A 17,548-nucleotide genomic window follows, 5' to 3' on the forward strand; every position below is an offset into this window, starting at 1 on the left:
CCTCTGAAAAAAAACCCATGTTTTTCATGATGTTCCAAGCCACTGTTTGATATTAGATTTGTCAACTTCATTACAATGCACAATTCAGTAATTAATAGAATAGTTAGAATGTTTTAAAATCTACTAAATACTACCTGTAGAAAGACCATTTTAACAGAAATTGCCGTGCTGCTTTAGGAAAGCTGGGTCTTCCTTCATACGGTTTCAATGCTTGCATCATTACATTATCAAGCCAGGCAGCCCACTGCTCCAGGGTGCTCTGCTGTTGAAGAGTCATCTTGAAATCTGTTTCGAGTCTCTGAACCATGTTGTCATCACACTGGCACACCCAGGAAGCCTGCTCCTGTTATAGCACAGGATGCTCTTGAATTGACAATACATAAGCCAAGCATACCGTGTAATTGTATCTCAAAGGTTAAGCTGTTCAATGGATGAAAGAGACTGGACCCACTTACTAGACAGACTAAGAAGTGGTTTTTATTTTATGTCTGTTGTAATTTTGTTGAAAGCAAATAGGTGGGAAAAGCATACCATGAAAGAACAGACATCAATGTAAACAAAAAAAAGTTTCCTGTTTCCCACATTCATTTGTGAGAAAGGGCTTCTACCTTTGTAATTTTTCTATTGAAATACTTATATCCTGTAATTTTTTTTTCTGGGATTTCAGGCAGGACAAGCAGGAAGAAGAGTCAAATGCAGAGAACTAAAGTAATAAAAGAAATAGCAAGAAATCAAGTCCAATATTCCTTTTGTTCTAAAGAAGCTTAAAGACAAATCCTGTTACATTGTCTTATAAAAGAAACTTTGTACGCAAATAAGGATTGTTTGCTGACTCTGCGCAGTATTAGATTACAGATTACTTAAAGACAACATAAGATGCACACAAGCGGAGAAACACACTATGCAGCAATCAGCAATTTAGTGAATGTTACCAAGTTTAAATTAATTTAACTGTTAAATTCAGAAAATGAGAAAAAAATGACAGCTCACTAACTGCAAGCCATTTTCATTGAAACTGTAGTTGTCATGTGCCAATTTAACATATTATTCACAGACTGTCATGTCAACATATTACTGTACTTAATATATTGTACCTTTGGTCAAGAACCCTTGACTAGATTTCTGTTAGGTGTGTTAACAAGTACATTAAAACACTCATTTACAATGAAGAGAAACAAGAGAACTACCAGGAATCTGAAACCTTTCACTTTGCTGGCCAAAAGGACGAAAGTATTTTTCCTCAGACAAGCAAAAACATGTAGAGAAATTAAGCTTAGTACAAATATATTGTAAATTTAGGCAGAGGCATGTAGAAAAAAAAAGTACTAAAGTTTCAATACTAATGTATGGAGACAGTCTCTACTGAAAATGCTATGCATTTAATAACTTTAGAGACATTCAGAAGATCCTAAAATATTTAATCCTAAAATATCATTTTTGCTATTAGTAAGACACAATTCATGTTACCCATTCTAAGAAAGTATTTGTTCCACATTTGCATAGAAGTTGGAAGAATATGTGCATTTCAAGGGAGTAAATAGAAACAGGTAATGGTTCTGAGCTCTTATCTTCCTAAAGCATAAGCTGTCACATTTGGATTGAGTTACACAGAATATGAATGAGCAAAATATTAGCACTTGCCTTTCTTGATAGAATGATGCCTGACAATACTGTTCAAAATCATAAAAGAAGTAACACTTAAAAAAACCTGCTATCCAAAATTAATTTTTACCTGAACATTGGCAAAATCAACACGGTTGAGATCATTGAGCATCTGGTTGATTTGAGAAGTGTTTTGAAGCACAGCACGAGCTGCTTGAGCCAGGTGATTAAGAGATGTGTATCTTCGCAGAGTCTGGGCAAAGGCACTTACAGCGGCAACCTATGATGAAATTTACTATTTTTAAATATTTTGCTCCACAGATTAATTCTACAGATTGAGTCTTGACTTTCATTTTAATACTGTATATTAATGAGTCCTCATATTTGAATTACACCATGCAACAGATCAAATAAATTATTTCCTCTGCTATTATTTGATGCTTGATACTAAACATGAAATTTAGCATTAATGTTAAAATGCTTCTCCTTTTAGATGCTATTGCCCACTTGGTTTGCCACTACAAGAACAGTACTTCAAGTTTCATCTACCTTGGTTTGTATCATCCTTTGTGGAATATTGTTCATGGCATTTGAAAGCCAACCTTCAAGGCTTTTTGCAAAATTGCGAATGGCTTGGGTCAAGGCACCTGCACATTGGAGAATAAAAACAGAATGAAAATAAAGCAGTGCACCTGTCTTGAAATGTTTTGCATCCTCAGAACTCTTGCGCCCAGCTTTCAGGTCTGCTGCATTTACTTACTTGACAAATCTAGTCTAGGCTCAAAATGCCTCACTGAGATAAAGATTACACAACAATGTATTAATAATATAATGTAATAATTATTTTTAGTTTTGGTTTAATAAGAAGTTCTGACTTCTTCACCAGACAATCTTCCAAAGAAGTTTGTGACTTAGCAGTATTGTTTGGGGCACTCCTATACAAGAACAACACTAACTGCAGCAATTCTGGTGGAATTTTCCATCAAAAATTTTCAGCTTTCTATTTTGCCTAGATACCTCTTTCAAAAAGCAAAAGTCTGGGGAAAAATCCACTTACAGGAATACTGCAATTTCCTCAAATAAGTCCAAAGTAATCTTAAACTATGTCATAGTGCTGTGAATAAATTCTGTTCACATGCAGTCCTTAAGGATATCATCAATAAGCAAGATATAGGAGTGTGTTTCACTGACAGGAAGTGGAATTATTCAAATGACTGTGAAATCTGTGTGCATTTTGTTTCTTTTCTATAGCATCCACAGAAATGCTGAATAGGTGTCAGATATAGAGAGACACTGCTGCATTACTAAAACCAGAAATTTTAATTTATCAAAAGAGGACAGGAAATATTGTCACAAGGAATAGTATCTGGAAAAAATAAAATCATATTTTCTGAATGATAGAAACACAGCTTTCCCATGCCTAAAGCTGATACATTGAAATAACAGTACTACATTCAAACTGCTGCAAAAAGTAGGCAAAAAAAAGAAAAAAAGCTAAAGATTTCTGAAGACTACTAGAGAATGAATGCAATCAAAAAAGTGAAGAGGAAAAAAAACCTAAGGAATACATTTTTTTAATAATACATTTTTAAAATAAGCTTTCTACCAGAAATGTAAATTTACTAAAAGAAAAACTGCACTATTTGTGGTATCTTTTTCAAATGTCTTCAAACTTGCAGTCATAAGCAGTAGAATCCATATTGGTAATTATAACTCACCACACCTTTGGATGCTTAGCTGACCACACTTTGATCTTACAAAGTATCTGTGTTAGCTGAGCCCTCTTATGGTATCAGGTTTTTTCCTTCCTTTAAGGTTTACATGTGAAGAACAAGCTTTTTTCTTCAGCCCTGTCAATCCCCTAGTTCACTTGTGTTGCTTTGTAAATTATTTCTGTGCACTCACTAATTGACTATGTACTCACTCACATTTTCTTACCTACCAGAGAAGATGGAAGTAATAATATAAATACTGTATGAGTAGTATTTGAACATTTAAGAAAAACATTACCACTTTTTCACTTCTAGTGTTCTCATTACTCTTTTTTACCCAAGTTTATATATGTTAAAAAATTATTTGCATCACTGTAATGCTGATCTCTTTTAAAATAAATATTTTAAATTTAAAAATAAATATGGAAAAGCAGCTCAGGTCTTTAACTAGACCTGAAATAAAAAGGAATAAATAAAAGGAATTCTAAGTTCTGAAGAAATAAAATAGCAAAAGTAGCTAATCAGGCATCCGTATTGTATAGAACCATTATGAATTTCTAATGACCTTTGCAGATATATTAAATACAGAATTTTTCTCATATCCCTAACTACACATCTAGCCATTATCAAAACCATAAGTACTACACCCTTGAACTTTTAAGTTCCTCTGAACTCTTTCAAGAATCTTTGTATGATAAGCACGGTGAAAAGTAAATGGCTTAAATTATTAAGTGTTGCTAGTCACACACTAAAAGATGTGGCAATGGCAATTATGGAAAGTTTGATTTGCATAAACACCTAAAAAGCTTGACTTCTGAATCAAAACCCCTCTGACTTGTACAAAACTGAGCTTTATAATCTTTCCATTACTTCAATTTTTTGTCAGTCTAGAATCGTGTAATATGACATGGAAGTGTATTTTGCATAAATTCTCTATCATGGAAACTAACTCACAAGCAAATTTGTTACTGTCCATTCTGCCATGTGAGAAGATGCAAGATGTCCATTCTAAAACATAGCAGGACATTAGATAATTATGATCTTTATTCCTTACTCCAATGGACAGCATTTCACTTGCTTAGGAGACGGAATTTGTTGTTTATATACAGCAATTCTTTACTCATTCTGTGGGTGTGAAATATTTCAGCTGATAAATTTAACACAGAGGTTAAAAATAAACCCATTTTTCTCCTCAACAGTCTATTTTTTTTCTAGTTTAGTAAGTCCTATTGTATCAACAATAGGACTTGTCTAAAAGAAAAAATACTAAAGATCTAAATAAAAACAAACCAACCAAACAAACAAAACCTTGAAAAAGTTATGCTTTCTTCAAGCCCCTTTCAAATTAATATTTGTCCTTATTTTGAGCAACAGCTGCTGCTACCTTCCCATTTACTAAAAATCAATCATAAACATGCCTTTAATTAAGCGTTTATAGTCCCAACACCTCTACAGAGTCCAAACATTCCTACAAACTGCTATTTTCCCACAGAGGGTGATGAATTTGTCTGCTTCACCCAGCTGCATTTTTGTTGTAGTCAAACTTAATCCATTATTTTAGTCTCTTGTAATGACTGGAGATGCTTTTATTCAAAAGAAGGAGTTTAAAAAAATAATAAAATTTTAAACATTTAACAGTGAAGAAGAAATTTGGATGGCCCATCATTTAAAGGAAAGCTGCTAAAAAAAGCCATTTAGTTAGCTGGTCCTAAAGGATAAAGTAAGAAAAAATGTTAGCTGTCTTCCAAAGGTAGCTCAGTGAATGTAATTCTGAGCAGAAAACCACTGGACTGTTCACAAAAAGGAGGCAGAAGTCTCTTGGGATGAATTTGTCCTGGGATCAGATGATATGTTTGAATCCAACAGTCTGATAACCATCCCCAAAACAGGAATGTCAAACACCGTAGGTATCAATTATTCAAACATGACTGGTAATTCTAAAAAGAAAGAAATAGCATGAAAAGGATATGATTCATCTAGTTATTGGTATTAATTGATTTTGTCCCATTTTCTTGTAATCCTGTACTGGCAATGACCAATGCATCTTACATAACAAGGCAGGAAGACAGCATGATGTAATTTAAACATCTCTCTAGAGACTGCCAGGCTTTACAGGAAAAGCAACTGAAAAGGAGAGGGTCAGGTTTGATGAAAATTGTCTGCACTACCTTTTTATTCAGAAATTACCTTGCTTTTACAAGTGAGAGTTTTCATTCAACCTATTAAATGTTATAATAAAATTTGAGGGAGTTTTTATTATTACCTAATTGGTTTTGATACACTATATTACTCTAAAATCCTACCTAATGGTATTGTCATTAGAAAACTAAAACCTTAAATATAAACCAATGCAAAATAATTTACACAAGTATTAGTTGCCAATAATTGCATGTATTTGAGAAAACATTTTTCTTTTATTCTGCTTGATATGTCAGTTATAAATTATATCAATTGCTACCAAGAACATACTTGTTCCTTACACAAAAGGTAAAATGTGCATTGTAAATGGCAAACCTTCACATTTTATATATTTCCAGTTTCAATTTTTTTGGTATTATACATAATTTGCTAAAACCTCATTTTATACCACTGGCAAGCAAGAAGTCAATAAAACTTTTCTGCAAGGCACTACTAACAAATATTCTGAGTGCTTATTACTGCTGGACTCCCTGTAGCAGAGAAGGTGTTTACAGCATGACAATATAGCTTTGTTACCTGCAGAACTACTTTCAGCCTTAATTAAAAAAAAATAATCAATACAACTTTTTAAAGTAAATACTGTGGTTTTTTTCATTGGAAAAAGATAATACATAGGAATTATGAGGGTTTTAGTAGGCTGCTAACATGATTACAGTATAATATTTAGTACAGTATATGTGAGAGAATAAATACTTTATGAAGCAGTTAAACTTCATTCACATACATTTGTTTTCTACCAAAGATAGCCATAAAAATACATTGCTAGAGCAATGACAGATTCTAGTAAAATTAAATTTGAAAAGAAACCTCTACTCCTGGTAATGGTGGTATGACTGGGCAATCACTCACTATTTCATGCAGAATGTATGACAGAAAAACAGTAGATTAGAGTAATAAATTGGACTAGGAATTTTTCATTGCTATAACAGTTACTAGAATTGATTTCAGCAGTCAGGGATAAAGGAGCACCTCTCCAAACATGGAATCATAAAGACAGCAGTTCTATTCCAGCCTAATCAAAGATTAATATGTGATGTAGGCATTTCCTAGCACTCCTTACACAACAAAACTGAGGATCAATTATACAGTATTTTGTAACTTTCAAATTTTTTTCTTAAGTTGTCCTGTGAGGCGCAAGTACACCTCCACCATATACATGCTTGCAGAAAAATCTTTATAAAATGTTTCAGGTGTTGAACTTACTAGGAATAGGTCTAAGGACGTCAGGAATGAGAATCTCCACCAAAGCCTGGTACATCACATGGTCACAGTTACACATCCATTTCAGAATAGACTCATTCTTGCACAGAGTAATCAGCTTTGCTTTAGGAAGTCGACTTTCTATTTCACTCAGATTGCTGGTGTTAAAAAAACGTAGCAAATTAATAAATGATAATGCATTTACGGCACCTAGAGGCATGGTTTAGCAGCTAACATGGCAGTGCTAGATTAACAGTTGAATTTGACTTTTCTGACCTAAAGTTTTTATGATTCCATGAGTTACAACAGGTAAAAACCTGGGTGTTAAAATGTACTTTTTTTATACAGGCGTCATAGATCTCTCAGTTGCACCCAATATAACTTATTTACATGTTGTCTCATGTGGAAATGGGTTTAAGAAATGTCTCCATAATTCTCCTACAGCTCATAAATAGTGCAGACATATGAATGATCCTTTTGGTTTAAAAGAAGTGGATTGAATATTTGGAAGAGACAACTTCAACTGTAGTTGTCTATGCAAAATACCCCCATGGTGACACAACATGGATGTTCCAAGACGGTCCTTTGGCATACACCCAGGCTATACAAAACTGCCAGATAACATAAATTTACTTTGGAAAATAATCATAGGAGAAAAAATTACTATTTTAAACTAATAAGATTTTTTAAATTTCACACTTAGCATTATTATGAGACACATTAAAGAAACTTTCCTGACCTTGGTTCATTAACAGGAGTGCCATCAGGTGGAGCAGAAGGAGAATAGCGCCAGAAAGTTTGCCACAATTTTTCTATCAGGCTGAATTGAAGATTAACAACCACATCCAGTATTGCCTGAAAAAATGAAACATGAGATCATATTGTCTTTTACCCAGAATCCCTCCACTCCTAACTCCAACTACATCTACAGTTCTTTTCCTTCATCACAGAGTGGAACCAAGACAAACTATATTTCTCAGGTTATAAATGGTACCTGTTCTATTACCTTTAATACCTATAAATTATCCAGTACTATAAATTGTTGTGCACAGAGACTTGCATAAGGCTTGCATGGAAGCCTCTGGGAACTAGTATGGTCTATGTAAACATATCAGAGGACTTTAGGCACAGAAAATATCTACCGCTACTGCAAATAGAAAAGTAAACCTGACATGTTATTCCTTTTCATAATGCCTTATAAGATGAAGTACCTCCAAAAATAATTTTAAAAGACATATTGTTCAGTATCAAATGTGCCTTAAATATTTTAATGTTTCTTTGATAGGAGAAAAATGTTACTGCTTTTAATGGAAAAGAAAATAAAATTATAATCTAACCCGATTTACATTTCCTACTGACTAAACCAAATATCTGCATACACAATCTAAAGTCTAACATAAAGAAAAACATACATGTAACAACATTTCATTCAGTATTTACTACATATAACTCTTTCTTTCCCCTGTCAAGGGGATCATTCAGAAAACCATTTTGCTCTCCTTTTCATTGAGTTAAGTAAAATATTGTGAGGAAAGTCACATGCCACTATCATGGCTGCAATATATTTGACACTGTTCTCCTGTACTGGCCTTCTTCAATAAAAGTCATGAACTTTGGAAAAGAAATGGTTTATAGAAAATACCTCACAGTGCTCTCGATAAAGACTCTGTAGTGATTTGATATCCTCAAAGGTAGTACCATCTGGCAGAGAAGATATTTCAACTTCTCCAAACTCTGGCAGTACTCGAGATGCATCTGTTGTCATGACAACATAATGAAAGAGGTGCCAGTTACAGTATGGTTAAAAAAAATTAAGATTATACATAGAAATAAATTCCAAAAGGTCATAATATTCAAAGGAGAAATTATTTAATACCTGTTGTATGCCAAAATACTAAATACAGTAATAATTTTTAGTAAAAAATAAATACAAAATTATACTTGAATAGATTATAATGTTATTGTGTATATAGTATGCCTATATGTAAAACCTAACACATGCTTTTTCAGACTATTACAAAGAAAATATGTAGAGTCAGTGCAGGAGAGACTAATCCTTGAAAAATATTTTTGTTGCTCAGCTGAAGAGCTTCCATGCAGCCACGTGTGATGAAGCTTAATAAACTCAATATACATTTTTACTTGACATTTTCTAGACTTTCAAGTAGAGCCAATGTGTGTTTTTACTATTTGCCACAAATGTTTCTAAGTAAGATAAAATACTGGGCTGAAAGGTACCTGGAAAAGAAGACTCAAAACATTTCAATGCTACCTTATGCTCCAAATGGTTTTAGTAATAGCAAAATCAAGCCAAAGGATTTGGTGGTTGAAAATCCCAACCAAATAAGCCTACAGTAACAGCACACTCTATCAGCACAGCCAAGGACTCCTTTTACATAAACAATTAACTAAATTATGATTTGTTTCTATGACTGGAATACATGCTTAACTGGTCCACAAATCCACTATTTGGATATTTTTAAACATGACCTTTAGGTTTTCAGTTGAAATTATTTGTCTATTTCCAATCACAACACTAGAACACCCTTTCAAAACAGCCAGGGGTGGCTAACCTGCATAGTAGTGCAATACCATCCCCCCACAACAACTTTCATGAAATAAAATGCACTGTAATGCACATGAAGGAAACAACTTTTACAGCAGGAATTTCAATAAGCACATTTAATATAATTATGCAAAGCAACTTCATATTTATGTAATATGAAGTATATCTCTGTGTATATATAGATATACATACACTGTTTTTCCTATTTTTCCTTTTATACTTACATGATGCATATTAAATATTACATAAGACTTAAATTACATAAAGTGTAATTCAAGTGCCTTTCTGTTCTGTTGAGAGCAAAGATTTTAGAGAGGGCATGATAACTTCAGATGCAACTATTTTACTTGTCTGGCTTAATATTCACTGTGAAAACAAAGTTCACCTTAATTACTCTTATATAGCAGTATAAAACCTGCTTTCATACCTAGGAACTGTTGATGATGTTGACTTTGGGCAATTACAGTTTGTTCAACAGATGTGCCTGTCTGTTGACCACTTCCTGTGAAGCCATCTGTAACTCCATCCACTTTCTGCATAGGCTTATACCTGCAAAAATATCAAGTACAAAATTATCCTTTCTGTTTATTTCTTTATTAATGAAACACTGAGTTTGATTTTTTCAGGATAAGTGTCAAAAGAATTTAGAGATTCTTCCTTACTTTGTAAAAACAGATATAAAAACCACTAAGGGAAGCCAGAGTGTTAACAATGCATTACAGAATTCACAAAGGTGATATTCCAGCACTACTCCCAATTTCTGGTAGAATTTAGCTTAGTAACAGCATATTGTAATACCGGCAAATTTATACCAAAAAGAATCAAATCATTCTCTTTCCACACAGATTGATATAATTTTGTAATACAAAGGTAATATTTCATTACTTTTAAGAAGAAACAACAATACTGTCTGAGGATAACGATGACTTCAAAACAAGCACTTTGGGATATTGAAGTTATGCAAATCCAAAAGGTTCATGGTTCCCAAATTAAGAAAAGGAATGAAGAAAAATGAGGCATTCATTCAGTCTACAGCCTTTGCTGAAGAGAACTAGAAGTATTTATTCAATTAGATGTGTCTGATAGAGATGGTAGAATTGGAATAACTACCCAGAAGAAAAGTACATTGACTGCAATCTACCCCTGATTTAAAAGACAAAAAAACCACTAGAAATATAAATAAGCTGACAAAAGAGAAAGATTACCATAACAATGAAAATTACAATATTCAGTTTTTTAGTTCTCTGTTAATAAATCCTGCTAGAATCTTTCAATATACTTGGATAACAATAAGAACACATACCATCATATATGAAACACTGAAGTTAAATACTAAGCCTCCTACAGCACAGTATTTTTAATGTAACAGCTACCTATTGTGCATAAGAGTACCTTGCAGTTCCCACCCCTCATCAACACCTTTACAGATTCTCACAGCAGAGCTTAGGATTGGTGTGAATTGAGCCTGAATTGGGTGCATGTTGGTGCAGGTACATGTGTGCCACTACAAAACATGGGGCACAGAAGTATGCACTAACTGCACACAGTGCCATATGTGTCATTTTGTACAGATATAATCAAGGAACGTACTGACTAAAAGTCAAGAAAATTATGCAAACATACTTAGGTAAGGAAAATAAGGGAACTATGTAAGACATACAGTGGTGTTAAATAAAATAATGAAGGAAATAATACAAAAATAAATATCCAGTCCTAACAGCTATATAATGAAATTCCAAAATTATTTTTAATTTGTGAATCACAAAGAAGACAAGATATGTGACAATGTTTAGTTGAATGGCGTAATTTTTCTAGAAATAATTCTAATTAGACCATTGTGGCATATGTTTTGGTGCACATATGTAATTCTGAATGCAAGTGAATGAAATGTCTAAGTGAATGAGATTGAGAGGGCAAAATAGGCTTGCTGGGAGATTTTGTAAATATCTATCATTACTATATAATGCTGCCATGGTTTTTGTAACAAGCATTTTCTACATGATGCTATTATGAGACATCTCATGCTCCTGTATTATGCCCAGCAAAAGATTCAACTGAACGTTTTTGGAGGAGTAAATGTGCTAAAGGTGACTTGCTTGATATGGTGCTCTTCTGTCTATGAGTGTAACGAAATTATGCATCTAACATAGTTTACTTTAGGGTAATATTACTGGCTAGTGAAACCAGTCAAATCAAAATTAATTTCAAAGAAATGCACTAATTTCCAATTTTTCCCCTAAAATTTTCTGTTTAACATAGTTTTTAATATGCATATTCACACTTTCTTTCATCACCAGTACAGCCCTGTGCCACAGCTTTCAACTACTTCTGAGCCTTCACAGATTCCTCAGGAACAACAGATACTAAGGGAACATAATTACATGTACTTGGAGGCAAACCATTGTGGCCATATTAATTCTTCACAGGGACATGAAATATATTCCAAGCAACTTAATAGTAAGTTCTCTGATAAGAAGTGTGAACATAAAATGATACAGCAATGAAAAGAAACAGGAATGTTTGAAATTAAAGCTCTTACTGCTTTGATACAGCTTGTGGAACAAGAATTCAATATAGTTAAAAAGAATCTGTTCATATTATCGGTCATTATTTTATTATTATTTATTTTCTGCAAGTTCATATTCTAGGTAAATATTCTTTCACATTGACCAGTGCCTGACGTCATTGACATCAACTGGGTATTCAGCACACTTTTGTTTTCACAGCAAAAAAGCTGAACAGGAATTCAAACTTGTCCATGTAAGGAAAAGTAAGACCTGATGAAGTAGAAATAGTGTGAATAGTTGTGTTTCACACTTTACCTCTGTTTCTGCTGCATGGGCTGCTGTCTCATGGCCATATATTGCATGTCCTCTTGTAGTCGATTAAGAGGAGAGTCTGGCTTGACACGAATCCCATAGTAATGATATTTGGAGTTCCCCCTTTATGAAAAAGCAAGAATTAAAAAAGCAGTAATACTAATTTTACACATTTACATTACATTTACTTTACAATTTACACTGACTGGAAAACAACACACATAAATCAGGTCTGGCTCTCCTGTCATACCTGTTTACCATGAGTGTCATTTTACTACCTTTGGGAAATTATTTCACTCTCTTAAACAAATATTATCAGCATATTAACTTGCACTCCACTTGAGTAAGAAAAATGAAATGTAAATAAATACAATTTATCTAGTTATGGGCAAACAGTATTCTTAGTGATTCCAAATGGAAAATTATGTTTTATTTATAATGATAAGAATCTGAAGTGTAGTTACCAAAATATAAACACATAAACTGTCAAAAGCAGAAAAAATAAAACTGTAATAATATATTGAAAAAACATAGAACTATTCAACATGAAGAAATAGAGCTAAAAGAAAAACACTAATATTTTAATGCAGGTCTTATGTATTCTTTTTCTTAGCAGACTAGTTCCTTATTCATAATTATTACTTTTAATTTTTATTATAATTCAGGATTTCAATTGCACAAACCTAGTTCCAAGTCTTCTGGTCCGTAGTCCCATGAAGATTGACCGTATGAGTTTTCCAAAGGAGGCAGCATTGACTGGATCCAACTTGTGCTCCTGACAGTGTCGTAAGTAATGGTTGTAAAGGGTACTTCTTGGAAGGCTCACTCCTTCTGCAGTTTCATAGTTGTCTAAAAGCCATTGAAGCTATATCACATATGAAACAGAAAAAAACAAACTTTATTATATACTTTATTAAAAATATTGTAGCCATACAGCATTAACTCATTGGAACAAGTTGGAACCACTCTTCAGGTCTATTAAAAAATTACTTCCTTCCTCAGAATGTCTTTAAATGCTAGTTAAACAATAATGCTTTAATACCTTCAGAATTACCAGGCAATAGCAGAATTCATTGCACTTGTGACCTCAGTAAAGTGTTCTTTTCTTAAAATATTTTTGATTCAGTATCACACATCAGTATGTGATAAAGGTATCTAAGCTTTCGAGACAAATTATTAGTACCACAAAGAAATAAAGGAATTATGAATGTAATACACATAAATTGCAGAAAACAAACTCCTTCGGCACAATAGGTAATTAATGTATTTGTAAATCTGGAATATGATACTGTTTCTCTTTGTCTACTATTAAAAAAACATTAAGATAAAGATCAGAAAAAAGCTAGTGCATAAAAGTCAAAGAACTACCCAGGTAACATTGAAAATAATTGGTATGTCTATAAATCATTAAGGATACAAACCCTTTCAGCTGTAGCCTGCTTGCCTTTGACTTCCAAAAGGAACAGAATGAGTTTATTGGAAAAACAGTAATCTTTTAATGTAATTGTGGTAGATAATTAGAAACATGCAAGAAGAGACTTTATGTAACATCACTGCAGATTCTAAGTACAGCAAACTCATGAAACACCTCTAGCTGTTGCTAATATAAAAAAAAAGTTAAGAGGACAATTAAATACTTCTAGATTTAATATTAAATGAAAATTATGAAATATATTAAAATCAATATAGTCTAAAAATATATTGTTTCATTGTTTTAGTTTTTTGATAAGTCAACATTTTTCATTATTTTTCCCAGTACTTGTCATGGATCCCTAGAATTTTCTAAGCTGTAGAAAAATATAGAGAGAAGATGAAAATGCTTCCAAGACATACAATGTTTAGCTTGGTTTGCAGGCAATTTTGGATTTCAAATAAAGAAAATTAAGAAGTACAGCTAATCATCACTTATCATTGTTTTATATGTACTAACATTCACAAGTGCTTCCAAACTGGGCACCTATTGTTTTGAAATATAGCTGAAGAAGAGGTATAATTGTTAGTATTTGAGTTTTGTGTGAATGTATTAAACTCATTTCACTAGTGATCGGACATAAGCCTGTCTTGGCTTACAAACAAAGGTAGTTATGACTTTCAACGGTTGCAATCTATCCATATTGAAAATCTGTTATTACATCTCTATTTTTATTAATACATTTATATAACATTTGTCATATATTATTACATCTAGAATTGAATCAGAACGATACAGAACATGAAGTACTTCTGCCTTCCCCAAGGAGAAAAACTCTGTCAATCCCAAAAGACTGACAAAAATTAATTATTTTGTAATTAAATTGTATGTAGCATTAAAGATATTTTCCTCCAGATGGTTTCTAATCTATTATTAATCACTTTGAGTGCACTTCATTAATTATATTAATTTCTAACAGATGTTATTTCAAACATAACTTGCATTATTCAACACACAAAAAACCTAAATCAAAAGTTAAGTGCAATATAAGAATTTTTGCTCTTGGAAGGAGTTACTTAGTAGCAAGAGCTTGAAATCCTTACTTGATAGATTATAGCCTGGAAGAAAAAGTGCAGTTAATTCATGATTTTAAGAGAAAATTGAATCCAAACATTATTGTAACAAACCTTTTAAAGAATCCAAACATTCTCTATCAAGCTAAAATACAATTCTAAAACTTTCCAGGTTTGAGTCATGGCTTATGAATTTGTACTACTGACCATAATGTACTGGTAAGATGGGGAAAGGTATGAAATATTTACAGAGCCAGACCTGTAAAATTGAGTGTGATTTCAATTAAGGTGCAACATTTATAAATCACTCAACTATCAGTTAGTTGAATAAGTTGATCCCATGCAGAAATACATCAAGAAACAAAAGAAAACAGAGGAGAAATGACAAACTCCTTAAAATGGGAACTCATGTACTTGGGGAAAAAAATCCTACAAAACCTCACTGAGGTATCAAAGGGTAAAAATTTAAATCCCAAACTAAAAAATTTCCACAAATTAATTTATTACCTTCTAAGTTTATAAGTTAATTAAAAACACAATTTAGAATTCTATTTTAAAATCTGCTAAGCCTATTATTTTAATAAATGCCAAACCAAACCATTAGAAGGCAAATTCAAGAAAAATTTAAAGATACAAAGTGCACATCTACACTTGAATTCCCTTTACACTGTCTTTGAGTTTAAAGACAATAAGCAGTGCTTTAAAAACAGGCAAAACAGCCTGTAGGCTTGATCTAGATTTTAAATTTATTTCAAAAAGACCAAAAGCAGTAAAGACTTCTTGCCACAAAAATACGTACAAGGCTTGTTTTAAATTTTTCTTTCCCCACAGAGTCAAATAGTCATTCCTATCACAGTATTTTTCACAAAGTGTTTACAGTAAAGAAATACCATGGTAAGTCTTCACAGCTGGGAAGACTGTGATCTTCTGTGCAAATCTTGTTATTAGGAAAACACTGTGAATAGTGCCTAGAACCAGGAAACAAAGCTTACAGAGGCACTGCAGCTTATCTTGTAACCTTTCTTGGTTTTATACAGAGACTGTGAAGTTCCTAACAGGTTTAAGCACAAACGTAGAATAGTTCTAATGTTTTAAGTCTTTCTAGATAGTTCTAAAACATTCCCCAAAAAGTTACAGTCTGTTAAAAATCACATTTGAACAATGATGTTGATATTAGCAGTCCAATAATATATATTATTATTTAAATAATAATTTTGATACCACTTTATATTCAAAAATTATTTTGTAAGCACATAAGGTAGAATCTAAATGTCTGTCTGTAGATAATTTCTTGTAATTTTTTTATAATACAGTTTTCCTCTCTAAATTTTACATTTAAGAAAAAACAGCTTGCCTAAATTCTCAACAAAACATTTTTAATTTTAATTTCAACAAAATCAGACCCCTACAGGAAAAAATCCAATTTCAAATCCAAACCTTCTAAAGCATACATGTTTAATTTGATTTCCAAAGGACAATATCTACCATCATATTCTATATTCAGACTGCAAACTAAATCTCAATTTCTTATGTAAACAATAATGGTATTTGAATTTATATTACAAGCAAAGCTGAGAAGGGAAAAGAAAGTAATATGAATACAAACCAATCAACATGGCAAATATACAAAATTCAAAACCATAAGTACCGACAGGAAAAAAAAACTTTTCAGAAAGGCTAACAACTTACAAAATCATAATATTATTTATATAATAAGTGTAAAATTATCTTGGTCTTTTCCCTTAATTTTAAGGTTATATATAATGAACTTATCACTATATTTGGAGATCATGTTTTCTGCAAATATCTTTTAGCTTTTTCTATGAAACGTTCTTAACCGTAAGACTTCCTACTTCTTTGATAAGAACAAAGTAAAAGGCAGATGAATAACACATTTCTTAATTTCTTCAAATTAAGGCACTGCTTTCAATTTTTACCAGGTCATCAGAAGGGTCCTTAAGATTCTTAAATAAAAAATTACAAAATAAACTCACTAGTCAGAATAAATGAAGAAATACCTAGGAATAACCAAAATATATATTTTTAGGTGTTCTGTTTGTTTCTTTTCTTCTTCTTCACATGCCACAAAATTAGTATATGGTACAATTCTTATGATGTAGACAATTGTATTTAAAATACCCAAAGCCAGCTCATTTAGAATTAATTGAACCTTAGCTTGATATTTACTGTAACCCGCAAAACAGTTAAATGTGTTAACTCATCCTAACACAGGTGTACAGCATAGGAAACAGGTAACACTCTGCAATATACCATAAAGACATTTAATCTGACAAAATAAAGCCATGGGAGGTGTAGTAGAAGATTACAAGCAACTAAGATGGGAAGATTAAGAGCAAAAAGTAATAATAAAATAAAACAAACATTTAGAGGCAGGCTAAGCATGCAGAACAAGCAAGAGAGAGTGTATGTGAAGAAGAGACAACTTACATGGCTGTTGAGAAGAGAGCTTCTGTGAGTGGACAGACCATCAGACTTTTGCAGTGTCTCAATCGCCATTTCAATCTGATAATAGATGTCATTAAAAAAAGGACTCAAGATGGGATAGTAAAAAAGCCTGATCAGAGAAGTTTTGACAGATTCCTTACAGATCAACAGAAATGCCTGCTTTATCCCTGGATAGGGCATATATTTTATTAAAAGGGCTCATTCTAGAGTCCCAGTGAACACAAGCCTCCTCAATGAGGTCGGAAAGTCCTTGCACATATCCAATTTTCCTTGTACATAAACTGCAGGATCACAGCCTCAAAGTTCATTTTACCTTCCAAGCTGCTCAGAATGAGCTCAAAGAAGTAGAATTACTAGTGAGCTGCACTGAAATAAAAATAACCCAGATTGAACAAAAACATAACCACTAAAGTAAAAAAAAAATTAAATAAAAAATCCCTAAACTATTTTCTGGAAAGCCTCCATATGTTTTCCCTTTAACTATACCAGGAAGAAACATG

The 17,548-nt window shown here is 32.5% G+C and overlaps 1 protein-coding gene across 5 annotated transcripts in view; it reads right to left on the reverse strand.

The window, feature by feature from the left end:
• The window catches only part of RFX3 (regulatory factor X3), a 117,542-nt gene that overhangs the window by 18,252 nt on the left and 81,742 nt on the right, over window positions 1-17,548 (reverse strand). For 4 of the 5 annotated variants that reach the window (XM_021531725.2, XM_077790525.1, XM_021531726.2 and 1 more), the window contains exons 5-14: window positions 17,031-17,105; window positions 12,782-12,963; window positions 12,102-12,221; window positions 9,707-9,828; window positions 8,356-8,468; window positions 7,453-7,568; window positions 6,717-6,871; window positions 2,152-2,249; window positions 1,733-1,882; window positions 135-343 (exon numbers count right to left, since the gene is read on the reverse strand). In XM_021531725.2, the coding sequence (XP_021387400.1) occupies window positions 135-343; window positions 1,733-1,882; window positions 2,152-2,249; window positions 6,717-6,871; window positions 7,453-7,568; window positions 8,356-8,468; window positions 9,707-9,828; window positions 12,102-12,221; window positions 12,782-12,963; window positions 17,031-17,105 (1,340 nt within the window). The remainder of the gene's footprint in view (window positions 1-134; window positions 344-1,732; window positions 1,883-2,151; window positions 2,250-6,716; window positions 6,872-7,452; window positions 7,569-8,355; window positions 8,469-9,706; window positions 9,829-12,101; window positions 12,222-12,781; window positions 12,964-17,030; window positions 17,106-17,548) is intronic. The other variant, XM_021531727.2, reaches the window with a different exon arrangement.

This window comes from Lonchura striata, chromosome Z, assembly GCF_046129695.1.
Source record: "Lonchura striata isolate bLonStr1 chromosome Z, bLonStr1.mat, whole genome shotgun sequence".
Taxonomy (NCBI): Eukaryota; Metazoa; Chordata; class Aves; order Passeriformes; family Estrildidae; genus Lonchura; species Lonchura striata.